Source organism: Hemiscyllium ocellatum, chromosome 34 (assembly GCF_020745735.1).
Source record: "Hemiscyllium ocellatum isolate sHemOce1 chromosome 34, sHemOce1.pat.X.cur, whole genome shotgun sequence".
Taxonomy (NCBI): domain Eukaryota; kingdom Metazoa; phylum Chordata; class Chondrichthyes; order Orectolobiformes; family Hemiscylliidae; genus Hemiscyllium; species Hemiscyllium ocellatum.
The window spans coordinates 23,173,774-23,201,244 of record NC_083434.1 but is presented as its reverse complement, the minus strand read 5'-3'; the positions used below and the strand labels follow the sequence as shown (position 1 = coordinate 23,201,244).

The 27,471-nt window shown below is 41.4% G+C and overlaps 1 protein-coding gene across 1 annotated transcript in view; it reads right to left on the bottom strand.

Annotated features, from left to right (window-relative positions):
- LOC132832153 (collagen alpha-3(VI) chain-like) overlaps positions 1–27,471 on the bottom strand; it is a 118,307-nt gene that overhangs the window by 20,430 nt on the left and 70,406 nt on the right. Inside the window, exons 16-21 of the mRNA XM_060849902.1 lie at positions 26,669–26,722; positions 17,909–17,944; positions 15,858–15,920; positions 12,547–12,609; positions 9,198–9,260; positions 4,470–4,532 (exon numbers count right to left, since the gene is read on the bottom strand). Of these exons, the coding sequence (XP_060705885.1) occupies positions 4,470–4,532; positions 9,198–9,260; positions 12,547–12,609; positions 15,858–15,920; positions 17,909–17,944; positions 26,669–26,722 (342 nt within the window). The remainder of the gene's footprint in view (positions 1–4,469; positions 4,533–9,197; positions 9,261–12,546; positions 12,610–15,857; positions 15,921–17,908; positions 17,945–26,668; positions 26,723–27,471) is intronic.

Here is a 27,471-nt window from a genome sequence, read left to right as displayed (position 1 = left end):
AGCATTGGAACAGTCATCCTGGCAGAATTTTAACTAAGTCCTTAAAATTCAGATGTAAAGGTTGCAAGCGGTGTTAAGTTCGATACAATGTGCTGAACACCATATTGGCAGATCACATGGAGGTCAAGTTCCTGATATGGTCCTGCTCGAGTTCACTCAATTTCACATTCTTCAAAGGGAGGTTTTGAAGCAATTTAAAGCACATTCATTAGACTTATGCCAGCGGTTCTTATGAACAAAGGTTGACCAGTGTGACAAGGCTTTAAGATGTAATACAGGTAGACTGTACTTCACCCTAAGTCCCAAAATCCAATAAACTCCAAAATCCGAAGGTTCTTTGTGAAGCTTTTTTCTCATTAACAAGGTTGTTTGGCTGCAAACAGTTCATGCAAGTCGAAACCCACTCGATGCATGTCACTCAAATGCGAGGTTGTGGGGGGCTGGGTAGTGTTGCCAGGCACCAACAGGTCTGGGGTTCGTCTATGAACACCCCCAGGTCGACACTCACTCGACACGTGTCACTCAGCTGTGACATGGGGGAGAGGATGTGGTCCAGCACCGGCCGGCCTGAGGATTCTCTCCGAATGCCCCCAGGTCGACAACCATTTGACGCGTGTCACTCAGATGCAATGTGAGGGGGTGTGGCCCAGCACCGGTAGGCCTGGATTCTCTCTCAAGGCCTGTTTTAATTAGTATGTCTGCTCCTCCGGTAAGATCTTTAAAAATTTCACCATCAAAATGTCACTTATTCTGACATTCGAAAAATTCCGAATTCCAAAAAAAAAGCTGGTCCCTACAATTTTGGATAAAGGATCATCTACCTGTATTATTAATTGGAAACTTGAGTTCTAAAGTTGAGGTAAATGTTTGCTTGCTTTCAGTTAAGGATTAACAACTCTTTTGTTTAGTATCAAAACTCCATTTCCAAGAAACTTGCAACATAAGCTAAGCAACCAACTAAGATAATTGCTGAAGTGTTTACTAAGTTAATGAATGAAGCCACAAAGAGGATTACTGGTTCACTGACTATATTCAAAGTGAGTGTGACAGAGTTCAAATGTCAAACAGATGAAGGATTCTGGGGGTGCTAAAAAGTGGTGGTAAGACCACAGTCAGATCAGCTATCAGTGCTCCTCATAGAACATAGAACATTCCAGCGCAGTACAGGCCCTTTGGCCCTTGATGTTGCTGCAACCTGTGAAACTAATCTGAAGTCCATCTCACCTACACTATTCCATTCTCGTCCATATGCCTATCCAATGACCATTTAAATGCCCTGAAAGTTGGTGAGTCTACTACTGTTGCAGGCAGTGTGTTCCATGCCTCTACTACTCTCTGAGTAAAGAAACTACCTCTGACATTTGTCCAATATCTCTCACCCCTCAATTTAAAGCTATGTCCCCTTGTGTTAACCATCACCATCCGAGGAACAAGGCTCTCACTGTCCACCCTATGTAACCCTCTGATTGCCTTCTATGTCATCTCCGGTGCTTCTGATTAATTTAATCCTGGGATTTTGCCGCCTAGGTGTCTCATGGAGTTTGGAAACATTAACACCAGTTAAAAGCAAAGAAAGTATCAAAGGACAATGAAGATATTGGTGATGAAATTATAGTGTTGCACATGGTCCAAAGCTTTAAAATGTGTAAATGGGAATAGATATTTTATACAACCGAGTTATGATAGATAACCACAAGGGGGAAGCAAAGCATCATTTTCAAAAACGTTTTAACTGGGCTGCAAATTCTTATTGTCACTGATTATTTTCCAAGTGCACGTAGAAATAACCTGATTTATGGTTAACAGCCCATAGGCCCGATACTTATGGTGAGGTAGGGAGGGTTTTGGGAATACCAGCTGGGAAGAAATGCAGTCAGGCCAAGGACATTGCTCCTACTCAAACCAATAGCTGTAATTGGGACAATCCGGGGACATCCCATAGAGAGAGGCGAAGATCAGCAAATGGGAGACTGAAGGCTTTCTTGAGGGGCCCTAGGGCAATGCAAGTGGCATAAAAATCCTTCTGGAATGAATGGTTCTGGTCACTTTTTCACTAATGAGTTTCTAAATACTTGGTGAAACATGGCATGCAATGGTTAAAGTTTAAATTCTTCTGCTATGGGAGCCTGTTTTATGTGTATAATGAAGTATCTGTCTACATCTGAGACAGGAGTTTCATACACCACATATAATGCTGTAAAAATTGTGTCTAATTGGTGATAGTTAAAACTCTTCCTGCACTTTGTGGGAGAATTAGTATTCAGCCACACATATCCAAATTAGCAAGCTTCATTGCTGCATAGGATTTTCTGATTAGCTTTCTAAGCACTACTGTCAGCATCAAACTGTCACCCATTGGTGATTTTTTGCCCTAGTCAGGTCATAAGGATAACAGGCTTTTGAACTAAGAGACCCAGTTAAGGATTTCCTACTTTGACAGAAGCAGCAGTCAGTAAACAAGGCACTGGCACCCACTCTCCAACTCTCAAGGGAAAAACTTTGGATCTTCTGGTGAAAAGGCTGTGTCTATACCTCTGTGCCAGGAGGCCCAGGTTTAAAGTCGTGCCTGCTGTAGAGAATCAGAATAACAGAATCACAGAACAGGCTGATTAGAAAATATCTTTGAGGCAAAAAATGTTTTGTGGGCTCAAATCTAGAGGGGGTGATGGTAGAATGAATGCTTGGAGTTCAATCTACAGGGCAGCCTGCAACTTCTGCTACATCTAGTCAGGTGGGTAGGGAAGGCCTCCCCAAGGCCTGTCTGGAATGTTGTCCGCCCTAGGGAAGCCACCTTCTCACAGTTTAACCTGAACGCCAACTGGATGATCTCCAACCACTTCCGTTAATTGGTTTTAAGTGGCAGGTACCTGTCGTTCCTCCTCTGTAAAACTTGCCTGGGGGCTTGTTGGAACTGGTCATTCTGTACGTGAACAGGAAGGGCTACTTTTAGCTTCTGCCATCTGGATCCCAGCCTTTACAGGGGCTAAAATTTAAATCTATGGTGTCGGTGCACCTTGCACAGAAATTCATTGGTTTCGACACGATGGGCAAAATCTTGTACCCTCGCCGGACTGAGTTTAATGGCAGCAAGAGCATTTAGTCGCTCAATAATGCTGTGAGTGTGACAATTTGAAGTATTTGCTGGAGGGCACTGAGAAACTTGATAGGCTGCTGAGAGCCACCCACCTGCCCCTTATTGCCAGCCCTCTGCCATTCTTTGCTACTTGCGGCCTGAGCATCTCCTCAATGCAAGGCATCAGTCAGTGCAGTACCAGCAATGGCCACTATCACTCCTGCAGCAGTGCTGAGTACAGAAGAGGTGACTGGACGCAACCTCCACCTCTAGGCTCCTTGATGCCGGGGAGGATGTGAGGGGTTGCACACTGGGAAAGGTCTGCTATGTAACTGAGTGCTTCAAGGTGGGGAGGATCTACTTGAAAACATGTGGCTTGGCTTCACCAGCTGTCAAGTGTCCAAGATGTCTGTTACCAACAGAAGATTTCACTTTGCATGAACAATACAGGTTGGGGTGACCAGGCCTTTCCTGTGCCACTCATGGATTTCATCTGGGCAGTATTAAGGAACACTACAAATGGTTTTGCTTTTGTACTTGTACAACCAGCCAACATAAACCATCCAGGCACATGCAATGTTTTAGACTTTTTTTGAAGCTCTATTAAGATTATATGACAGCTAGTGTATGGAAACATACTGAGGTGGACTCATGGCACATAATTGCAACATTACTGTGCCTGGCTGGATGGCCTTTTCCAAATCGTTATTTCCATACTGTCGTAATCGCCATTTTTAAGATGAGCTGCAAGGTGCCAGACATCCGCTGTGTTGTGTCTCAGCACATCAACAATTCAGGACTAAGAGGGGTGAAAGCTGAGGGAAAAATTGAGGGCAACAAGTCTTTCAGAAAAATGCGTAATCCATTACATAGATTTAGATATTCGCAGCCGAATTGTGAAGTCTTGATCAGAAAATGTCCAAAATGACAACATTTTGTTTCACATTGACAGGAATTTCGAACGCCAGGTCCAATCAGCTGACCTCTAATCTAGACTTTTTGACATACGATCTCACACAGGATCTGCCTGCCTCACATGATTGACTGTGCAACTGTAGGGTGCTCATTATCAGCTGGCTTTTCCTGTCCACCAGCTCTTTCTCGTTGCATCTCTGTATGATGCAGGGTGAATCTTCTGAGAGGATTTTGAGATTTTCTGCCATAATGCTGGCGTAAGCCACAAACTCCTGGAGAAATGATGGGGTGAACCGCTTACTTAATCCGTCCACAATTTCTGCTGAACTCTCACAGTAGGAAATTGAATTACCTGTGTGAACTTCCATTGGTGAGTAGGGAGCAGGTCTGTCACTTTATTTCCAGTTCCTGACCATTAGCCACACATTTTTCACATGAGATCAAGCATAAAGATTTTATACATAAAAGAAAACAAGCTCACCATTAGCCCACGGGGTCCCACTGGTCCCCTTTCACCTTTCTCTCCTCGATTTCCTGGTTCACCCTGTTAAATAAATCCCATTAATGAAGGCAGGCACCAGATTTCATATTTCCTTTTAAAATAATTTGTTTAGTGACTTGACAATGTGATGTTAGTAAGGCATACATAAATAGCCAAGCTACCAAGAAGAAGATCCTTTCCCCTTCTTGGAAAAGAGTGCCAAGACACCTTTGACCTCCATCAAAGAGGACAGAGTTTCATGTCTCACTTCAAAGGCTGTGCTTCCAACAGAGTGGGACTCTCTCATGCTGGCCCTTTCAATGGCCTCCTGTTTTTTGTGCTCATGTTCCCAAGTGGGTTTCAAACTCTCAACTTGCCGAGACAAGAGGTGAGATTGAACCATTTACTAAGTCACAGTCAACAGAGTACACCAATCACTCACCAAGGCTCCTTAGATTGCCCTCCCCTGTTCCATTAAAATCTATTATCCAGAATGATAAGGGCAGCAGATTCAGGAGAACACCACTGCATGCAAGGATCTCTCTAAATCACACTCTATTCTAAGTTAGAAATACATCATCATTCCTTCAATTTCACTTGGTTCAATTCCTGAAATTCTCTTTCAAACAAAAGTCTTGGATCTCTTCACCACAGGGGCTGGAGCAGTAAAGAGCACCATAATGATTGTAACCAGGTCAGCCTGGAGGACCTCAGAGTATGAGTTCCCTGATTGGGGCTGTTAATCTGGTCCAATCAGATAGCCCTGGCTGACAGATGTAAACAGGAATGTCAGTGGTTCTGCTCACTCAGAGAGTTAGCTCTGAGGTGGGTGGATCAGTGTCAAGGACTCTCCATGTGTAAATAAAGGGTGAGTTGGTGACAAGATACTGGCCTCTGTGGACTTATCTCAGTGGCAATGAGAGAAAAACACATTCCTGAAGAAATTTGTTCACAACAGTAGTCTCTGAGTTGGGGGTAAGCAGTTCTGGCATCATGTCATTATTTGGGAAGCTTGACTCACTTGATCCTGCTGAAGACTGGGAAAAAGTGAGGATTACAGATCAGAGTCTAGATTAGAGTGGTGCTGGAAAATCACAGCAGGTCAGGCAGCATCCGAGGAGCAGAGAAATGGATGTTTTGGGCAAAAGCCTGAAGCCTAATAAAGAATGCATTATTTTTTCCAGGCAAATGACATTGGGGGGCAGATGAAAAGCAATGAGTGATTCTACTGATGGATTGTGTACTCGCAGCTCGTTTGGTTATTAGAAGGGTAACTTTCCCGGAGGCACCATATATGAAAACCATTCAAGACTTGACAGATTCAGTTAAGGAATATTATGGCTCCATACCTCCTCTAATTCTGAGGTGCTATTGGCACTAAGCGGCAGTTCAAGAACTTGGGAAACTATGTTCGGAATTTTGATGAGGTTAAGATGACCAGCAGTGGTCCGTGACTTTGGTTTAGCCCTTAATGAGATACTAAGAGATTGTTTGGTATGTGGGATTAATAATGTAACCATGCAAAAGCACCTAATAACTGAAGCCCAACTGGACTTCAGTCAGGCACTACAACTGGCTTTATCATTGGAAAATGCAGCAGGTGGAGCATGTGAGCTACAGGTTACCCCAATGGTAGTGGAAACCCTCACCATTCCAACTGAGCTTAGGGGATACCACATGAGTGAAGGCAATTGCATGGCCTCACTCAGGACATATCCTGATCAGAGGGACTCTAGGTCAGCCCACAGTAAAACCCCTAAACAAAGCCAAGCCTAGGCAAACAGTGAACATTTTCTTTAGGATCTGGGCTGGCAAGCCATTCTAGTTACTGCCGGTATGCAGACTTGAGTTGGCAAGAGTCCTACTGGACCTGGAATGAGTAAGAGAACTCATAGGCTGGTATCCAGCAGAATACACACCCTGGAAAGTGCTCCATATATTTTGTTTGGAATAGTTACATTGCTTAGCAACAGACAAATCAAAATCAATCAAAATAAATATTTGGTTAAGTGGTCACCCAGTTCTAATGGAGGTTGATAATAGCACTGCCATTTCAGTGATCACAGAAGTAATCTTTAACAAAATTGACTCTGAACTCCAACCCTTAAGTTTGCACAAGATCTTAAGTAGACTGAGATCCTGTACCAGGGAGCAGTTACAGGTTAAAGGTACAACTTTGGTCTCAGTCTTTTATGAGAAGTAGTTGGTTCAATTAGCACGGATTGTAGTAAAATGTTCAGGCCCAAGCTTGATGGGGTGAAATTGACTGAGAAAGATTCACATTTATTGGCTTTTGTTTAGAAAAAGGCTGCCTGAGTGAAGTCCTAATTAAATACCTAGATGTTCTGGATGTAGGTTTGTTCGCTGAGCTGGAAGGTTCATTTCTAGACATTTTGTCACCCAACTAGGTAACATCTTCCGTGGGCCTCAGGCAAAGCACTGCTGATAAGTCCTGCTTCTATTTATAGGTTTGGGTTTCTTTGGGTGGGTGATGTCATTTCCTGTGGTGAAGTCACTTCCTGTTCTATTTCTCAAGGGGTGGTAGATCCCATCTAGGAAGGGCACCACTTTGACTGGGACAACACATCCATCCTAGGACAAGCCAAACAGAGACTTTCTAGAAGCATGGCATTCCAACCGGAACTTTATCAACAAACACATCGAGTTAGACCCCATCCACCACCCTCTGAGAAAAAGAACAGGTAGTGATTTCACCACAGAAAATGACATCACTGCAGGAAATGACATCACCAACCCAAAGAAACCCAAACATATAAATAAAAAGCAGGACTTATCAGCAGTGCTTCGCCTGAGGCCCATTGAAGATGTTACCTAGCAGGGTGACGAAACGTCTGGAAATGAACCTTCCCGCTCAGTGAGCAAACCCACATTCAGAACCTCAACTGAGCTACAATCATACAACACATCTTCTCACTAAGCCCCAGATGTGTTTTTTCAGGAAGGTCTAGGGACTATCAAAGAAGCTAAGGCCACTTTGTAATACAAATAAGCCTGTTGACTATAACCTGGAGTTGTATGATTTTTAACTCAGAAAATTAAAAACCTTTATGGACTCTTCCAGTGGTGGTACCACCGGCAGTGCACCTGCCAACAGGAGTCAGCTCAATGCCTCTGCATTTGCTACTTGGTCTCCCAGACCAAATGTTCCAACTTGTAATTACATGTACTTAGTATCAGAGCCCACTGCTGAATTCGGCCTGAAGCTATGGGCAGAATTACCTTATCCTCTTACAAATTTACATCTGTAAAGGTATTGGTGGAACTTCTTGACTCCAAATGTGACCACCAAACCTTCCTTCTGTATGTGGGCAAATTTATACACTACATTAGACAAAGCTCTGGGTGCATATGCTATTGGGCGTTCCTCTCCATTGGCCCACCTATGAGCTATTACTACCCCGATGATGCACAGAGAGTCATTGTTTATCAATACCAGATCTTGCTTGGGATCATGGTGTGCCAATACTCTCAAGAATGATAGCTGTTTCTTCACTTCCCTGAAAGCTATGGTTTGGTTTTGCAACCATTTCCAAGGCTGACCCTTTTTTAAGAGTTGATGCAAAGGTGCTAGGATGGAGACCGAGTTATGGATGAACTTTCCATAATTGTTCAGCAGATCAAGGAAAGACCCAAGATCTGATACCGATATGCGAGTCAGCGTGCCTTTGACTCCCGCACTTTATCTTCTAACAGGTGTAACTAGGTCTTATCAACTCTGTAACCAAACTAGATAACGTGGGGTGCTTGGAACACACATTTTCCGTTCTAAGGCATATTCTTGCCTAGGAATAAATTCTAAGAACTATGTCCAAGTTACTTAAGTGCTCCTTATTGGTCTTCCCTAATATTAGCACTTTACCTCGATAAATGGCGACCTGGGGTAGACCTGGTAAAATGTTCTCCATCATCCACTGAACAATTGCACAGGCTGATGATACTCCAACTGTCAGCCTCATATATTGGTACAAACACTTATGAGTATTAATTGTAGCATATTTCTGGGAATGCTCATCTAAAGGCAATTGCAAATACACAAGGCTCATATTCAGCTTTGCAAAGGACAGCCTCCTGCCAGCTTTGCATATATGTCCTCCATGCGAGGGATTGTGCTATTTATTCAGCTAAGAGGAGCAATTTAGCATTTGTTTAAAATACCCACAAAAGCAAACCGACCCATTGGGCTTCACAATCAATATGACTGGTGCTGCCCATTCTGCAAACTGAAATGGTTTGATGAGTCCTTCACTTTCCAGCTTCCTGATTTTTGCCTCATACTTTCAGTTTGGAAAACTACTGATGGTGAGCTTTAATCTTGTTTTGTATTTATGAGTGTATTTAAATTGTAAACTCACATGTCTGGGAAAATACCAAAAACAATGCAGACGAAACAGTTTAAAACAAAGAAAGAGCAAGTACTGTTTGTGTTAAATATCAGTATGTATTTTACTTTGTGTATTCTTGGAAATATATTTTAACAAGTGTTATGAATGTGCCTCGCCTAGAGCAGATACATTGTTAGTTGATGTCCTGGTTTTTAGATATCAAAAAATTCTTGGTTTCTGAAAAGGAGCAGCTTAAAGCTGCTGAAAACAATGGTGAACAATAGGAAGTGTTCTGGCACATATTAATTACTACGAATCAGGCACATATTAATTACTACATATTAATTAATATGAATATGTGAGATAAGTAAGAGATATTACATACATTTTGCCCTTTTAATCCAATGATGCCATCAAGTCCGCTCTGTCCTTGACTTCCTGGTGGGCCCTGTCATATGATTGGGACAAAGAAATATCAATTACATATGTATAAGCAATCCTTTTTATTTAGCTTTGACTTAATAATTGTTTAGCAAGGTAAAAACATGCAGTGTAAATATAAAAATATAAAATGTTTAAAAAACTTTTCTTATTCATGCCATTGCATTTAAAATGCTAATTTAACATGAGAATGGAAATGTCTGGTAGAAAAAAGTTGTGAACAAATGTTTTCATTTTCTGAACATAATCACTCAAGGGCAATTAGAGACTTGCAATAAATGCTGGTTAACCAGCAACACCCACATCCTGGAGACAGAACATATAACAGATACACAGATGCAAATTCATAAGGAATCGGATGTCATTTTCTCTATAAAAGAAAGATTAAAGGATCTAGTGTTGAATAACGTTTGGTAAGTACCTCATGAATATAAATAACGTGCAAATACTGGGTCCTAGTTACCAGTCAGTTTTGCTATTAAGAGCAGGTGAAATGATTGAGTGATGGTTTGTCATGTTAACTCTTGAATGCATAACACATTCTCAAGGCATTCTGCACTCAAGTTATTTTAATAAATGTGTGCATCTGTTTATTTGAACTTTTTTACAACAATTTCAAAACTTGATGGAGCAAAGTCAAAAGAATATATGAAGTAAGTAGTCAGATAAGTTTTGATAAGAGAAGGAAGCACATTGGAAGAGACTAGGTCTCGAAGCAACAGCACAAAAGTAAAGGTTGTTCAATTTAAGATAGGGGTGAGGAGAAATTCTCTCTCTGTGTTTGGCTTTTTTAAGGAAGAGGTAGATAGAACCTTGAGTCAGAGACTATTGAGGATTGATGCAAATGTAAAGCTGAGACCACAATCAGATCAGCCAAGATCTTATTGAATAATAAAGCAGTCTAAGGGACATAATGGTCTACTCCTGCTCTTAATGTATATGGTTGTACATATGTATATAATAACATGTGACTTCAGCCACCTAGACGGATAAGGGGAGTGGGCAGTGAGGAGTTCCACCAACCCTCTAAGATACCCTCTAAGCCATGCACCATTCTGACTTGGAGCTACATAACCTGTTGCTCAGTCAAAGTCTTGGAACTTACTAGAGAACAACTTCTTATTTATATTTATTCATTCTGTGGACCAGTATGTTTACGCTGGGCCAGTTATTATTGTTTATCCCTAACTAAGGTGGTGATGGTGAGTTGCCGTCTTGAACTGCTGCAGCCTTTGTGCTGTAGGTACATCCATAATGTTGTTGGGAAGACAGTTCCAGAATTTTTGACCCAGCAACATTGAAGGAAAAATGATATATTTTTGAGTCAGGCTGACATGTGGCTTGAAGGGGAACTTACAAGTAGTGGTGCTCACACATATCCACTATCTTTTTCTTATAATAATGGTTCAATTCTGCTCTTTCTTTAGACACTTTCCCTAATATTTCTAGGAAATTTCTTGTGTTCACTTGTCTTCATATTAGAATGTGTGCAACTCTTCTTCTATTTCTTTGTTCCCCTTTATAATTTCCCACATTTCTGACCGCAAGGGCCCTGCATTTGTCTTTATTAATCTTTCTCTTTTCGCATAGAATTTTCTGTGGTCGGTTTTTGTGTTCTTGCAATTTTACACACAGGCTTGATTTTCCTTTTCGTAATAAAACCTTTGTCCTGTTTTTCTGAATTCTGAAATATTCCCATACCTCAGGCTTGCTACTTTTTCTGACAATTTTATATGTCTGCAATTTGGGTCTAATATTATCCCCAACTTGTTGTTTTGTAAGACATGTTGAGTCACCTTTCCTCATTTATTTCTGCACTAGACATAAATTAATAATTGTGATTCATTCATACGTGGTTTCAATATTAGCCATTGCCTATCCACCATCAAACGTTTTAGTAAGATTCCCCAATCCATCCTTGCCAATTTGTGCTACACTGTTCCCTTTATTTGAATACAGGACTATAGTTTTGAGTTTGACTTCTTCACTTTCCATCTTAATGAAGAATTTATCATCTTATGGTCATGCTTTGATGCTGGTAGAAGGGGATGTGGCAATGTTGATGCCATTGAATGTCCAGGGATAAGAAGTCCAGGATTGAATTCACTTTCATTTGAGATGGTCAATGCCTGGCATTTGTGTGGCATGAATGATGCTTGTTACCTATCAACACATATCTAAGTGTTGTCCAGGCCTTGCTACATTTGGACATGGACTGGTTTAATGTCTGAGGAGTTGCAAGCATGAATTGCTGAACATTGTGAAATCAATAGTGGACATCCCCATTTCTGACCTTGTAATGAAGAGAAGGTTATTGATGAAGGAGCCGAAGATGATTGGGCTTAGAGCACTAACCTGGGGAATTACTATAGTAATGTCCTTGGACTAAGATGATTGACTTTCACCAACCACAACTAACTTCTATTCTCCCTTTGTACGAGGTATGACTCTGACTAGCAGAGAGGTTTTCCCAATTTACATTGACATCAGTTTTGCAAGGGGTCCTTAATGCCACACATTGACATCAAGGCAGCATTTGGCAAAGGCAACAAATTCTGGCCTTGTCAGTAATTCTAACATCCTGCAAAAGAATACAAACATTCTAGACTTCTGTGGGGCTGATGAGGGAGAAGTTTCCAAGCAGCTAGAATGTTTGACTGTCAGACATTCAGTTCTGTTGAAGTTAATGGGACTGAATATCAGGTGGAGTTTCTTATATGGACTAATATGATGTCCTTGTTGAATTTTACCCACATAATCCCCATGTTTAAAATCTTATTTAATCAAGACAGATTTTCTTTCAGAAGTCCAAGCTTTTTGAAAGTGTGTTTACTGCTTCACAGTTCGATGTGAAAATATATTGAAGATGCAAGATGCACAGAACATGAGTGGAATCACAGCAACATGCTCGAAATATTAATTGCACTGTGGCAAATTATATTTTCAATTTGCAAATGTGGTAAAGATTCAATGTAGAGAAAAACAAAAGTCTTACTATTTTCATTGAATTACTTAACCTATGTATGGGTTTTGCATGAATGTCCTGCATTTCTAATCCATTATTGCTCACTGTCTGCAGCTCATACAGTCAATCTTTAGTGAAAGAGCAGAATAATACTTTGCCTTGAAGCATGCTACTGACACCCATTGTACACATACATGAAGATACATATCCATCCAATTTCTAATTTAGCCTGTTGTTTCCAACACAATAGTTCAACAGAATAGCTTTTCAAACTAGCCTTAAACCTACACACACCACCAACATAACAGGATTCAGATGCAAGACAAACCTGTTGACCTCGAGCTCCTTGTTCTCCTTTAAGACCCGAAGGACCAGCTGAACCTGGTGGTCCCTGTAACAAGTGAAAAGGCAGCAGTTGGGAATTGATGGCATAAGTACAGGTCAATGTTGCATTATAATAAATAATAATCAATACCTTGATTTAATAATCCATAGACCAGAGAGAAAAGTCTCTGTCATATATAAACACTATTCCTACCATTAGATAAGGACCAACTCAAACCTATATCAGGCCAGCTTCAAATGCTTTAAAAGGACAAATAAAAATCATTGCAATTTTTATGGCTCATTTGTGATCTTTCCTTCCAATGGATAATCTTAGTGTTCTCAGGAATGCATTTAATGCAATAGGCAGAAAATACAAAGTGCAGAATTTAATCCCTGTCCCGTGACAAGTTTGGCAGTGGTGGGAGGTGAGTGAATTGGCATTTTGCTGCATTCCCATCTCCTGCTATTAGGCCTGGAGTGGCAAAGCCCATGGACAGTCTTTCTGGCCTATCATTAAATTAAACCTTTAATTGAGAAATTAATTTTAGCTTAAGGATCTCATCCCACTGCCAGTAATGTTAGTCTAGTGATAGATATGGAGCTTGTCATGCAGAGAGCATAACAAACTACCTATGCAGTGTTGAGGTTGATTGTGAGCTCCTGGCTTGGGGATTGGAGTCATTCTTTCAAGGATATTCAGTGCCTATTGGATATGCTGACAGGTGGGACTAGATTGGGTTGGGATATCTGGTTGGCGTGGATGGGTTGGACTCAAAGGTCTGTTTCCATGCTGTACATGTCTATGACTCTATCAGATAAAAGGGGCACTGTTGAAAGTCACCCTTCCCCAGAAAACCCCACTCTCTTTCTTCTTGTGGTTTGACATCCAATGATGATCTTTGATTTCAGACGGGTGTCTTACCAGCAGCAGCCACAGTCTCATGGTGGTGCTGCTGTTCAAAATTAGACTCCAATTTCTGTTTGGACAGAAGCCCTCAATAGTTGCTGATTTCTGAGAAGGCCCACCACTGTCCAATTACAGGCTTTCATAAAAGAAGAAGTGAGAGAGGGTGCACACTAGCTCTACTGCTGGTGGGTGACACCCTTGTTATGTCCTTTACATCTAGACCCACATCTACTCAATTAATGTAGAATTTGATGATTATCTTAGATAATTACAATCAGTAACCGCTTTGCCTCAGAGCAACCCAAATTATAGGTATTATGCAATGCATTCAGAGTTCACACAATATGTAGGTAACAGTATTGTCTTAGAGCAAAGGATAAAGTCATGGAGACATTGTGGTCTACAGCACAGAAAAAGGCCCTTTGTCTTATCAAGTCTGCTCCAGTCAAAAACAAGCACCTAATTATTCAAATTCCATTTTCTAACACTTGGCCCATGTACCTAAAAGCTTATTAAATTTTATGAGGGTTTATGACTCCTCTTCTATCCTTGCAGACAATGAATTCCATATTCCTATCACCGTCTGAATGAAAAAAGTCCTCACATCCCTGCTAATCCTCCTGCCCCATACCTTAAATTTAAATTCCCCTGGGCTTTGACCCCTCCATCAAAGGGAAAAGTTTCTACCTGTCCACCTATCTACGCCCCTCATAATTTTAGACATCTCAATCACGTCCCTCCTCAGTCTCCTCAAGGAACATAAGCCTAGACTATCCAATTCCTCTTCATAACTTAAAACTCTCTAGTCCAGGTAACATCCTGATAAATCTCTGCTGCACCCTTTCCAGTGCCATCACATCTCTCCTATAGTGTGGATTCCAATTCTAGCACACAATATCCTAGCTGTGAGGGAAAGTGAGGACTGCAGATGTTGGAGATCAGAGTTGAAAAGTGTGGCACTGGAAAAGCACAGCAGGTCAGGCAACATCCGAGGGGCAGGAGAGTCAACATTTCGGGCATAAGCCCTTCATCAGGTACATCTTAGCTGTGCTTAAGATTTTATATATTCCAGCATAATCTTCCTGCTTTTAAATGCTATGTCTCAGCTAATTAATGCAAGTATCTCATATGCGTTCTTAGCAACTTCATCCACCTGCCCTGAGACCTTAATTGACTGGGGAACATGCACACAGACATATCTCTGATCCTCTCCTGGCCACTCCTATGCTCCAGCCAAAAGTCCTGTATATTTTATGAGTTGTCTATCCTAGTGGAGTGTTTACGGGTAAGTGAACCTGAGGTTCTCTGTGCCCTCTCAGGTGGCCATAAAGGAATCAATGGCACCACATTAAAGAAGAGCAGGGAATTAGCTCCTGTGTCCTGGACAATGTCTCATCCATCAATGTCACAAAACACAAATTGGTGGGCGGCACGGTGGCATAGTGGTTAGCACTGCTGCCTCACAGCGCCAGAGACCCGGATTAAATTCCCGCCTCAGGCGACTGACTGTGTGGAGTTTGCACGTTCTCCCAGTGTCTGTGTGGGTTTCCTCCGGGTGCTCCGGTTTCCTCCCACAGTCCAAAGATGTGTGGGTCAGGTGAATTGGCCATGCTAAATTGCCCGTAGTGTTAGGTAAGGGGTAAATGTAGGGGTGTGGGTGGGTTGCGCTTCGGTGGGTCGGTGTGGACTTGTTGGGCCGAAGGGCCTGTTTCCACACTAAGTAATCTAATCTAAACTATCTGCTCATCCTTTCGACAATATTTCGAAATTTACTCATTGACTCTTAAGCTTTGGGACATCCAGTGTCTTAAATTGTGCTACACAAGTTATTTATGCGATGAAGTACCATAGCAACAGTCTTAGTTAATTAAGGCACACTCTCAAATCTTCAAGCATAGATCAAACTGTGTTATCATCCACTCAAGCCAACTCATCTATTAAATTTGAAGCAGTATTAGTTTTTATACTTAAATACACTGTAGGAAATCCCGAATCACTTATTCCTTTTACCAACAAGGCAGTTTGGGCAATCTTTCTGCCCCTCTAGTTGAAGAGACATTACCATTGCATTCATCAAAACAGAACAACATGATTGTTAACCACATTGCTTTCTCACAATATCCAAGATTGGTTTTACCCCAAAAATCTGGCACATATGGTTATGGTGCTGAGTGAGGACAGATTTAGAACTTGAGGTCATGTGAATAAAGTCACAAATATAAAAGTAAGAATTGGCATTTTAAGGGAAGCAGGAATTAAGTGGGAAGAAGAAGCATGTGCATTTATCCTGGAGACAGACAGGGGTTGAGAAATGAACAAAACTGCAGAATTCAAACTGAAACAGTCAAACAGAAGGTTTCTACAGTGTGAGAGGAATGGTTAAATACTAAATTTCTGGTGACCACCTTTGGACCGTGGAATCCTTGCTCGCCTTTACGACCTCGTTTTCCTGGTTTTCCATTCTGACCCTACACAAACATGGAGAAATATAATTATATGATGATCTCTACTCCTCTAAACATTACCATGCTCCAAACCATGTGGTTTAAGGTTTGGAGTTAACAGCAACCCTGATAGACAGCATATATGAGAATGTTGGTAAAGCAGTCATTTCCAATAGAACCTAGACATGCATTAAAACCAATTCCTTGCCCACGGCCAGTGAATACTTTGAGCCAAATGACAGCCACGTCACAAGTTGAAGCACTCCATATCAGGCAAGCATTATGTGAAAGGGCAAAGAGATTTAAAATTATTATCATTGGGATTCATGATCATCTTGTAATTAATTGGAGGCTGAGAAATTGCAGATAACTTTTAGGTTGCAGTTCACAGATTGATTTTCCTTCTTTTATCCTTTTAAAGATTACTTTTCATCGTAACAACAAATGTGGAATGACACATCTGGAACTTGACATTGTTGACAGAATTTCAGCCTCAGCCAGGGCTGAAGATAGGGAATAGTGGATATTAAAATTAGAGTCACTGGCCAATGTGCCAGTTCCCCACTCCATTCAATGCCCAGGCCATTTTCCCCCAAGGCTAGTGGAGCTGGCCTGAATGAAGCGAGTGGCTGATTGATGACACCTTCAGGCCAGATGAAGGAGCCCAACCGGAACTTTCCTGAGGCAGAGGAAGTCAATTTAGCTGCTGGAAAGTGCTGACAGGCCAAAGAGCAATATGCTGCAAATGTGTTGCTGGTCAAAGCACAGCAGGCCAGGCAGCATCTCAGGAATAGAGAATTCGACGTTTCGAGCATAAGCCCTTCATCAGGAATAAGAGCAATATTGCTACTTTAAGGCCCTCTTTGTCTACCCTGAAGGAAGTAAACAGTAATATTTGCAAATGAGGCATATGGACTGACTTGTCCTATATAGCTCATAGTGGAGCTCTAGTAATGCCAGAGTGTTTCCAAATATTACTGTGTATTTAAACTTGTTTTTCCCCCTCTGTGGGTGTGCAGAACAGCTACAGACCAATCTTAAAGATTGATATCCCTTTGCCCCTTTCGTCCAATATTGAAGGCCTGGCTACAAAGACCGTTTTCATGTTAAATTTTTAAAACATTGGAGAGAGGGCACCTCAATTTTGAAATCCTCAAATTGTTTTCCATTGCAGCCTGTCACTGGTTTCCTGGCAGTATCTGAGGAAGGAGCAACATTTCAAGTCCAATCCAACTCTCCTACAGAGCCAGCTCTGAAGAGGAGGTATATCAGACTTGAAGCATTAATTCTATTTGTATCTCCACAGGTGCTGCCAGACATGCTGGGGTTCCTCAGCACTTTCTGTTTTTTATTTCACTTTGCCATTATTTGCTGTTTGAGGTCACACAAGAAGCAGTTCTTTGGCAGCCTTCCAGTGGCAATGGGAAACTATACCTTAGTAATGAGTCACCATTTCCATAAAGAATAAGATAATTTAGCTTCTCATATCACATTACATGCTGCTGTAAATCCATTGTACAGAAAGGAGATCCTAGATTATTTTATTTCAAAATATGTATGGTGTGCATCAGTGATCCACTAAATACACACCAGATTTGTAATGAAACTAGTTGTGAATCTAGAGAAAGTCTATTTGGCTTATTTTAGGATGTTTCTGGATTGTTTGCTTAAGAACAGTTCCAATTATATAAGCAGTTCCTCTAATCGAGAAAACACAGCAAAAGGGTCCTCAAGCACAGATGTAGCAGCTCAGCAACCAGCAAGAATTTTAAAAGCATTTTTGAATTGGAACTTCATATTTAGGTTGTATTCCCTCAGCGAGCATCTTCGCATTACTTATTGTATGTTACATAGGAAGGGAGGAATGTACCGACTGGAAAACATTACTGCAGACCATCTGGCTTGTTTCACTGAAATCCCACTCAATAAAAATCACTGGTAATATTGTGCCATATGCACCACATTACTATGTTCAGTCAGAATAGTTTGAATGAAACCACTGACAAACTCACATTTTTACCAGGTGGTCCTCTGTGACCATGGACACCCTGAAGTAAATAAAAAACATTAAGCATTTCAGTTGAATCATCAAAATTGCCTTACTATATAAGTCACAATTTTTTTTTAATAGGAAGAATTTCTCTTTTCAAGTCATTCAATTGCATCAAACAATAGACGGAAAGGAAGGGATTTTACATATTTGTCTCAGAGCTGACTTTTTTTGCACAAAATAGAAACTGCAACAAACAGATTTCTCACAAAGTTAAGGTGAAAGGACACAGGAAGCTTCACAGGACTTGGCAAACCTACACTGGGTTCGGAGCAAGGAGGCACAGAGATTCAAATCATAGCCTAATTCAATTTATTAAATTTTGACTCATTCTCCATTTAAGAGGTAATTGTTTAATCTAAAGATATGGACAACAGAATTATTTAATAGGGAGTTAGATAAGTTAATGTTTTATCACTGACATTCTGCGCAAATTTGGAGCTGCAACAGAAATGGAAATGCAACTCACACTAAAATTTACATCAATGTTTTGCTTATGAACAATTGACCCATTATTATAGCCATTTTAACTTCAAATCTCAACGATATTGATTTCAATGGTTTTAAACCCTTTCAAGGATCAAAAACTCCTTCTCAGCGTAGAGGTTGTAAGAGCTTATCTAAAATTAAAGGAAGTTTGTGAATTTAATACAGGGAATGAGGAGGAACAGTTAAAATTTTGGGGGATGAGGAGGAACCAATGGGAACCATTTGCAACTGCACGACTACAATAATATCATCATTAAAATAGACAAATGTAAAATGTTAGATCAGGAGATAGAAGCCAAAAACAGATTGTGCATAAGATAACAAATTCCTTCTTGCATCCTGTCCAGAAACACAAGATGGGAACAATATTAAATCCTTGGATGCATTTCAGTTTTAAAACTGTTGATCTGGGATGAGATATTGTTGTGACCTTGAAGTAAAACACTAGGGGAAGCAAACATTTGCCAAGAAAGAGATAATCAAGCCCATAGAACTATGGAAATGAGGTGGGACCAACCAGAGAAAGAAAAAAAAGACCATGAATATTTAGGGTGTAGGTTTGCTCACTGAGCTGTAGGTTTGATATCCAGACGTTTCATTATCTGGCTCGGTAACATCATCAGTGGCGACCTGCAAGTGAAGCAAAGCTGTTGAATCGTGCTTTCTATTTTTATCTTTCTCCTGGATGGGGCTCCTGGGTTTGTGGTGATGTCATTTCCTGTTCGTTTTCTGAGGGGTTGATAGATGGCGCAGATTCCTCAAGAACAAACCACGACAAGCAGACCAAACACAGCCAGAAACCTTAACCACCTTACCATACATCAAAGAAGTTTCAGAAATGACAGCCAGACTACTAAGAATCCTAGAAGCTCACAAACCCACCAACACTCTCAAACAAAAACTAACAAACTTAAAAGACCCAGTACAACCCATGAACAAAACCATCGTCATCTACAAAATTCCATGCAAGGACAGCAACAAACACTATGTAGGACAAACAGGAAGAAAGTTAGCCACCAGGATACATGAACACCAGCTAGTCACAAAAAGACACGACCCTCTCTCCCTTGTAGCCCTACACACGAATGAAAAAAACCACCATTTCGACTGGGACAACACATCTATCCTGGGACAGGCTAAGCAAAGACATGCCAGAGAATTCCTAGAGGCCTGGCACTCTGACCACAACGCCATAAACAAACACATAGATCTAGATGCCATCCATCAACCCCTCAGAAAAGGATTAGGAAATGATATCACCACAAACCCCAGGAACCCAATCCAGGAGAAAGATATAAATAGAAAGCAGGAGACAACAGCTTCGCTTCACTTGGAGGTTGCCACTGATGATGTTATCTAGACAGGTAATGAAACGTCTGGATATTAAACCTACAGCTCAGCGAGCAAACCTACACCCTAAACCTCAACCTGAGCTACAAACCTTCACAAACCTTGCAAAAACAATGAATATTGCAGAATCAGAAAATGAGACAGCACAGAAATGAGCCATATAGCCCATTATACCTGTGTAGGTTCTTTGTTAGATCCATTCATTAATTTTTTCAATTAAACATTTTTCCTTTCCATATGACTCAATCATTTTTCTTTCCTTCCAATATTGATCCAATTCTCTTTCAAACATCAATCTACAAGGCTCTGAAATGTTATGTGGATGGTAATGGGAACCTCAGGGTGGTTAAATAAACAGACTGTGGTATACAGAGCCACTCAAGTAGGGGAAGAGGAAGTAGAAATATGGCGGTGGTAGGAGACAGAATATTTGGGGGGGGGGGGTGCAGTGGTTGGATAGACACTCTTCTCTGCAGCCGTGAACATGAGTCTTAAAGGGAACAGAGCCTCTCGGAACATGATAAATTGACTGACTCATGCCAGAGTTAATGACATCTCATTGGGCTAGAAAGAAACTCAAAGTGGGAGGGGATGGGTGCAGGTGTCACTATCCATGTTGGTATTGATGACATCAATAAGACTGGAAAGGAGGTTCTGCTGAAAGATTCTGACCAGTTAGGAGCTAAGCTAGAAAGAGTGGAATTTCAGCATTACTATTGGAACTACGGTCAAACCTGGCATAGGGTTAATAAAGTGAAGGAGTTAAATGCGTGGCATAAAGGTTGGTATTGGAGGAATGGGTTTCGGTTCATAGGGAACTGACACCAATGCACTTGGGAAGAAGGGAACTGTTCTGATGGAATAGGCAATACCTGAACCATGCTGGGATCAGTGTCACAGGGAGTTGGATCACTCCACCATAGAGAGGGCTTTAAACTAGCAGGGAGGAGTGCAAGGGATACAATCATTTCAGATTGATCATGCAACAGTGACAATATCATGGTAGAACTTAGCACCCAGTTTGAGAGTGAGAAGCTTTGGTCAAAAACAATGGTGCTGAGCTTAAAGAAGTTGATTACATAGGGATGAGTGCAGAGTTGGCTGCACTGGACTACAATGGGAATTTAGCAAAGGATCTCTTCATCTCAAACTACAGGGTGAATTTGACCATGTTATGGCCACTGTCTCCTAAGCGTTCCTTAACCTTAAGCTCTCTTATTAAGTCTGCTTCAGTACACATCACCAAATCCAGAAATGCAAGTTCCCTAGAGGGGTCTACCACAAGCTACTCGAAAAAACAACCATCTCATAGACATTCTATCAATTTCTTTTCTTGAGATCTGCTAACAACCTGATTTCCCAATCCACCTGTATACTGAGGTCCCCTGTGACTGTTGTAATAGTGCCTTTCTCACATGTCTTTCTATCTCCTCGTTTATTTTCTACCCCATGTCCTGACTCTGGCTAGGAGGCCTGTACACGACTCCTACCAGGGATAATTTTTCCTTTGCAGTTCTCCAGTACTACTCACGCAATTTCTATACCTTCGGACTCTATGCTACTTCTAGCTATCAATTTAATTTCTTTTCTTGCTAACAAGGCAATCCAGCCCACTCTGCCCATCTGCCTGTCCTATCAATAGAATGCGTATCCTTGGATATTTAATTTCTAGCCTGATCCCCATGCAGCTACATCTCTCTGTGAAACCCACAGCATCTTCCCACCAATTTCAATCTGTGCTACAACCTCATTATCTTGTTTTGTAAACTGCGTGCATTTCAGTACAACATCCTCAACCCTATATTGACTGGCATCCTTTCTCATTTTTGTCCCCTTATCTGCTGCACTTGAAGTTAGATTCATGACCCTTTCCATACTATGTGTCTTATCATTTGATCTGGAAACTTTAATAACCTCTGCTGAGCCCTGCCCCTTTTAACTTCTGAATAATTTTCCATGCAGCTGAACCCACCCCGCACTATTTAGTTTAAAGCCCTATTTACAGTCTGAGTTATGCTGGTCCCAACATGATTCAAAGGTGGAGCTTGTCCCATCACTACAGCTCCCTCCTTCCTCATGTCTAGTGCCAACGTTGCATGAATTTGAATCTGTTTCTCCCACACCAAGCTTTGAGCTACATGTTTACATCATTAATCTTGTTGACCTTGCATCAATTTGCTCATGTCTCAGGTAATAATCAGAGATTATTATCTTTTTGGGGCAGCCTCTAGCTGCTCACAATCCCTCAGCAGAGCCTCTTTCTCTCCATATCATTGGTATTTTTGCAGACCACGAGAACTGGATCTTTCCTCTCCCAAGTTCGTTTCCAGACCAAATCAGATATCCTGAATCCAGGCTCTAGGCAGGCAACACAGCCTTCAGGACTCTCAATCATGGCCCCAGGGAACAGTATCTATTCCCATGACTATACTATCTCCAATAACAATTACATTTCTGTCTCCTCCCCTCTCCAATGACTCCCTGCACTATGGTGCTATGATCAATTTACTCATTCTCCCTAAAGCCCCAGTCTCATACATATAGAACATAGAATGCGACAGCACAGTTCAGGCCCTTCGGCCCTCAATGTTGGGTCGACCTGTGAAAATCAACTGATGCCCATCTAACCTATACCATTCCATTATTATCCATATGTATGTCCAATGCCCATTTAAATGCCTTTAACGTCGGTGAATCTATGTCCCACTATTCTCTGAGTAAAGAAACTAGTCCTGGTATCTGTCCTAAATCTATCACCCCTCAACTTAAAGCTATATCCCCCTGTGTTAGCCTTCAACATCTGAGGAAAAAGATTTTCATTGTCTACCCTACCTAAGCCTCTGATTATCTTATATGTCTTGCTTAAGTCACATCTCAACCTTCTTCTCTGCGATGAAAACAGCTTCAGTTCCCTCAGCCTTTTCTCATAAGATCATAAGATCTTCCTTCCATACCAGGCAATATCCCAGTAAATCTCCTCTGAACGCTTTCCATAGCTTCCATATCCTTCCTACAATGCGGTGACCCAAACTGTATGCAATACTCCAAGTGCGGCCTTACCAGTGTCTTGTACAGCTGAAGCATGACCTCCTGGCTCCGAAACTCAATCACCTTACCAATAAATGCCAACACACCGTATGCCTTCTTAATAACCCTATCAAACTGGGTGGCAACTTTCAGGGATTTGTGCACCTGGACACTGAGTTCTCTCTGTTCATCTACACTGCCAAGAAGTTTACCATTAACCCAGTACTCTGCATTCCTGTTACTTCTTCCAAAGTGAACTACCTCACACTTTTCTGTATTCAACTCCATTTGCCACTTCTCAGCCCAGCTCTGCAACTTATCTGTGTTCCTCTATAAACTGTAACATCCTTCAGCACTATCCACAATTGTACCAACCTTCGTGTCATCCACAAATTTACTAACCCACCCTTCTACACCCACACACAGATCGCTTATAAAAATGACAAACAGCAGTTGCCCTAAAACAGATCCTTGTGGCACACTACAGCTTACTGAGCTCCAGAATGAACATTTCCCATCAACCACCACCTCTTCTTTTAGCTAGTCAATTTCTGATCCAAATCACTAAATCACCTTCAATCCCAAAAATCAGTATTTTGTGCAATAGTCTTCAGTGTGGACCTTATCAAATGCCTTACTAAAGTCCATATATACCACATCAACTGCTTTACCTTCATCCACCTGTTTTGTTAACTTCTGAAAGAACTCAATAAGGTTAGTTAGTCACAAACTACCCTCTACAAAACCGTGTTGACTATCCCATAATCAAATTATTCCTTTCCAGATGATTATAAATTGTATTTTGTATAACCTTTACCAAACCTTACCCACAACTGAAGTAAGACTCACTGGGCTATAATTACCAGGGTTGCCCTGACACCCCTTCTTAAACAAAGGAACAACATTTACTCTTTTCTAGTCTTCTGGTACTGCTCCTGTCGACAATGGTGACATAAAGATCAAAGCCAAAGGCTCTGCAATCTCTTCTCTGGCTTCTCTCTGCACATATTGAACAAAAACTGACCCGTCTAAACTACTTGAATTGTAGTATTCTCTGTCAATATTGGGCAAGTTAACATCCCACATAACAACTACCCTGTTACTCTCGCTCCGATCAGGAATCATCTTTGCTACCTTTCCTCGACATTGCTGGAATAATTCAGAAGCCTATAGAAAACTCCCAACATGGTGACCTCTCCTTTCCTTTTTCTAACCTCAGCCAAACTACCTCAGTGGATGATTCCTCAACCATTTTGTCAACTGCTGTAATGTTACCCCTGATTAACATTGCCATACCCCACACCCCTTTTACCAGCTTCTCTGTTCTTACTGAAACATCCAAATCCCTGAATCTGCAACAACCATTCCTATCCCTGCTTTAGCCATGTCTCTGAAATGGCCACAATATTGAAATCCCAGGTATCGACTCATGCTACAAGTTCACCCATCTTATTCTGGATGCTCCTGGCATCGAAGTACACACATTTCAAACCAACCCATCCTGATTGCCAGCACTCTCTCAAGACCTTGTAAACCCACCCTTGGCCTCACTACCCTCAGCCTCCTGTACACTGGAAGTACAATTCAGTTTCTTATCCCTCTACTGCATTAGTTTAAACCCTCTCAAAGAAGATTAGCAAATATCACCCCCCCCCCCCCACAAGGATATTGGTACCCCTCTGGTTCAGGTGAAGACCATCCTGTTTGTCGAAGTCCCACCTTCCCCAGCAAAAGCTCCAATTATCCTAGAACCCAAAACCCTCCCCCCTGCACCATCTCTGTTTTTTGCCTCACTGACACGTGGCACAGGCAACAAACTAAAGATAACAACTCTGTTTGTTCCAGCTCTAAGCTTCCACCCTAGCTCCCTGAATTTCTGCCTTAGATCCCCACCTTTCTTCCTACCTAAGTCGTTGGTCTCTATGTGGACCACCACTTGAGACTGCTCCCCCTCCCCCTCAAGGATCCTGAAAACGTGATCAAAACCCCTGGCAAATAGAAAGCAAAACACCAATTGTGAGTCTCTCTCATTCCCACAAAACCCCCTATCTGTCACCCTAACTGTGGAGTCACCAATGACTAATGCTCTGCTCCTCTTCCCCCTTGTCCTCAGAGCAACAGGAACAGACTCTGTGCCAGAGACCGTGCCCCATTGCTCACTCTTGATAAATTACCCCCCTCAACAGTATCCAAAATGGCATACTTGTTGCTGAGAAACCACCACAGGAGATCCCTGTACTACCTTCCCTTCCCTTTCCTACCCCTGACAGTAAACCATCTATCTTCTTCACGTGGCTGTGGAGTAACTACTTCCCTGTAACTCTTTTCAATAACCCCCTCCGCTTCCCGAATGATCTGAAATTCATCCAGCTCCAGCTCCAGTTCCCTAACATGGTTCTTGAGGAGCTGGAGTTGGGTGCACTTTCCATAAATGGAGGTGATCCTTATTTCCCACATATTGCAGGAAAAACATTCAGTTGCCCTAACCTCCATTCCCACTGTTCTAAATTCCCAAATAGACTGCTGAAAAAATGAAACATGAAGGAAAACGCTTGTCACCTTATCAAATGACACACAGAATTTTTTTTTGGTTAGTAGAGGAGGATGGGTGGGAGACACTACCCGAGTAGTGTTTTGGTAAAGCAACCACCCAAGTATATAACCTCCTGATCTCTCCGACTGCATCCAGGAACTGAACAACGCCCAACCTAAAAGTGAGTAATTTATACTATATACTCACATATCCCACACAGGGAGCAAGAATCTCAAATCTGCTAGACAAGCTAAGGGCTGAGGCTCCTTCAGCACTATCTCCTGGATTCTTCTACCTCCATTGTTTGTGACCACACCATTCCAAGCCTGACCACTGACTGAATTTGTGGTAGTTAATCTAAGGGGGTGTGACTGACTTCTGAAACACAGGATTCAGGAACTCTCCCTCTCCCTCACGTGTCTCAATATTCAAAGCTCAGACTCCAGCTCATCAAGTCTGACCTGGAGTTCCTCAAACACCCAACACTTGCCATAGATGTGGTCACTATGAATCACAATGGGGTCCACCAGTTCCCACATCAAACACCTACAACACCTTGCCTGGCCCAGCATCCAACAACTTAGTTCTTAATTTGACTTTTTAAATTTCATACTGGTTTTTAAGTTTGTAGCCCGTAAATATTTTCCCTGTTTACCTTCAACCTGAAAATAACCTCCAATAGATGGTCAAATTAATGGTTATCACTAACCAATGAGCTTACAGTTTATCTGTGATGTCACTCTTTTGTGCTGGGCCCCTGATTCTGGGATTCATTTTAGCCTGTTTTTAAAAACAAATGCTTACAAACTAGGAGACAAAAAAGACAAGCAAAAAGCATCTCTTTCCCTCTGCACCAAATTTCCATATTTCATCCAAATTCCCCAAAGTATATACTCACACAGGGTATGTCTCACTTTGGCTATGATCTGTCTTACCTGACTATGAAAATATACTGGAAAGATAGCGACAAAGACATGAGGGAGGATCAGGCCAGCATCAATCAGAAAAGGAGTAGCTGAGGTCTCTGGAACTCAATGGAGTTTAGAAGGATCAAGACGGGGGCGGGGGTGGTTGATCTGACTGAAACTTGTAGAATACTGAGAGTCCTGGACAGAATGGACATGGAGAAGATGTTTCTACTAGTAGAAGAGACTAAGACTTGAGGGCACAGCCCCAGAGTGAAGGGACAACCTTTTTGAACTGAGATCAGAGCAATTCAAGGCTATGGAATTCATGAATGTGGTGAACAGCTTTAACAGCAGAGCACTTTATGTTAGAATCAGGAATTGTGTAACTTCAGACATTCTGAAAAGAGGTTCTTACGGGTTTTCCTGCAGCCCCACGTTTTCCTGGATTACCATCGTCTCCTGGATCACCCTGCAACAAAATACTTCCTTATTATTACTTCTCTATTTATGGAAATTTACTGAGTAAATTTACCATCACAGAAAAACACTATTTATTTAGGATAAATGTGTTTACACCAATAAAATAGAACACTGTATTACTTAATGCCATAAATGAAATAATTAATAAATTATCCCATCTATAATTCCAGTAGCATAATTTCAGCTTGATGATGAGCAGTACTCAAAGTTACTAGCCAGTCCTGGAGATCGCCAAAATATAACTGAACTCTTGGAGATGCTGCAATCAACATGATTTTTGGATGTAAGGCAAAATAATTGCTTTTAAACTAAATGCTTTCTCAAATGGACAAAAGGAAGAATGCGAAGAGGCCCTACATTGCTCTAGGGATTGTTAAAGTACTCCATGTAATTGTAATGGGCACCAAAGAACACTGAATTTGTGAAAATAAGAGGAAGGCAATAAAGGTGGAATTATCATGATGATCTCACTCCTAAAGAATTTCACTTGAGGACATGCAATTAAAACCCTGTTTTAATTTCTCATGACTGCATGCAATCTTTCTTATGAACAGGATTTAAATAAGAATGCTTTCTTAATCACTTAAGCTCAAAATTATAGCATTAACTGTGTACATTAACATGATGTATAGCAATGTCATAGTATGGGAGCAGACTGAAGTTTCCACAGCTTAGGTAAACATTGTGCTGACACAGAATTGGTCCAGAGTGTGCTAAAGTGGGTCATCTCAGAACCTT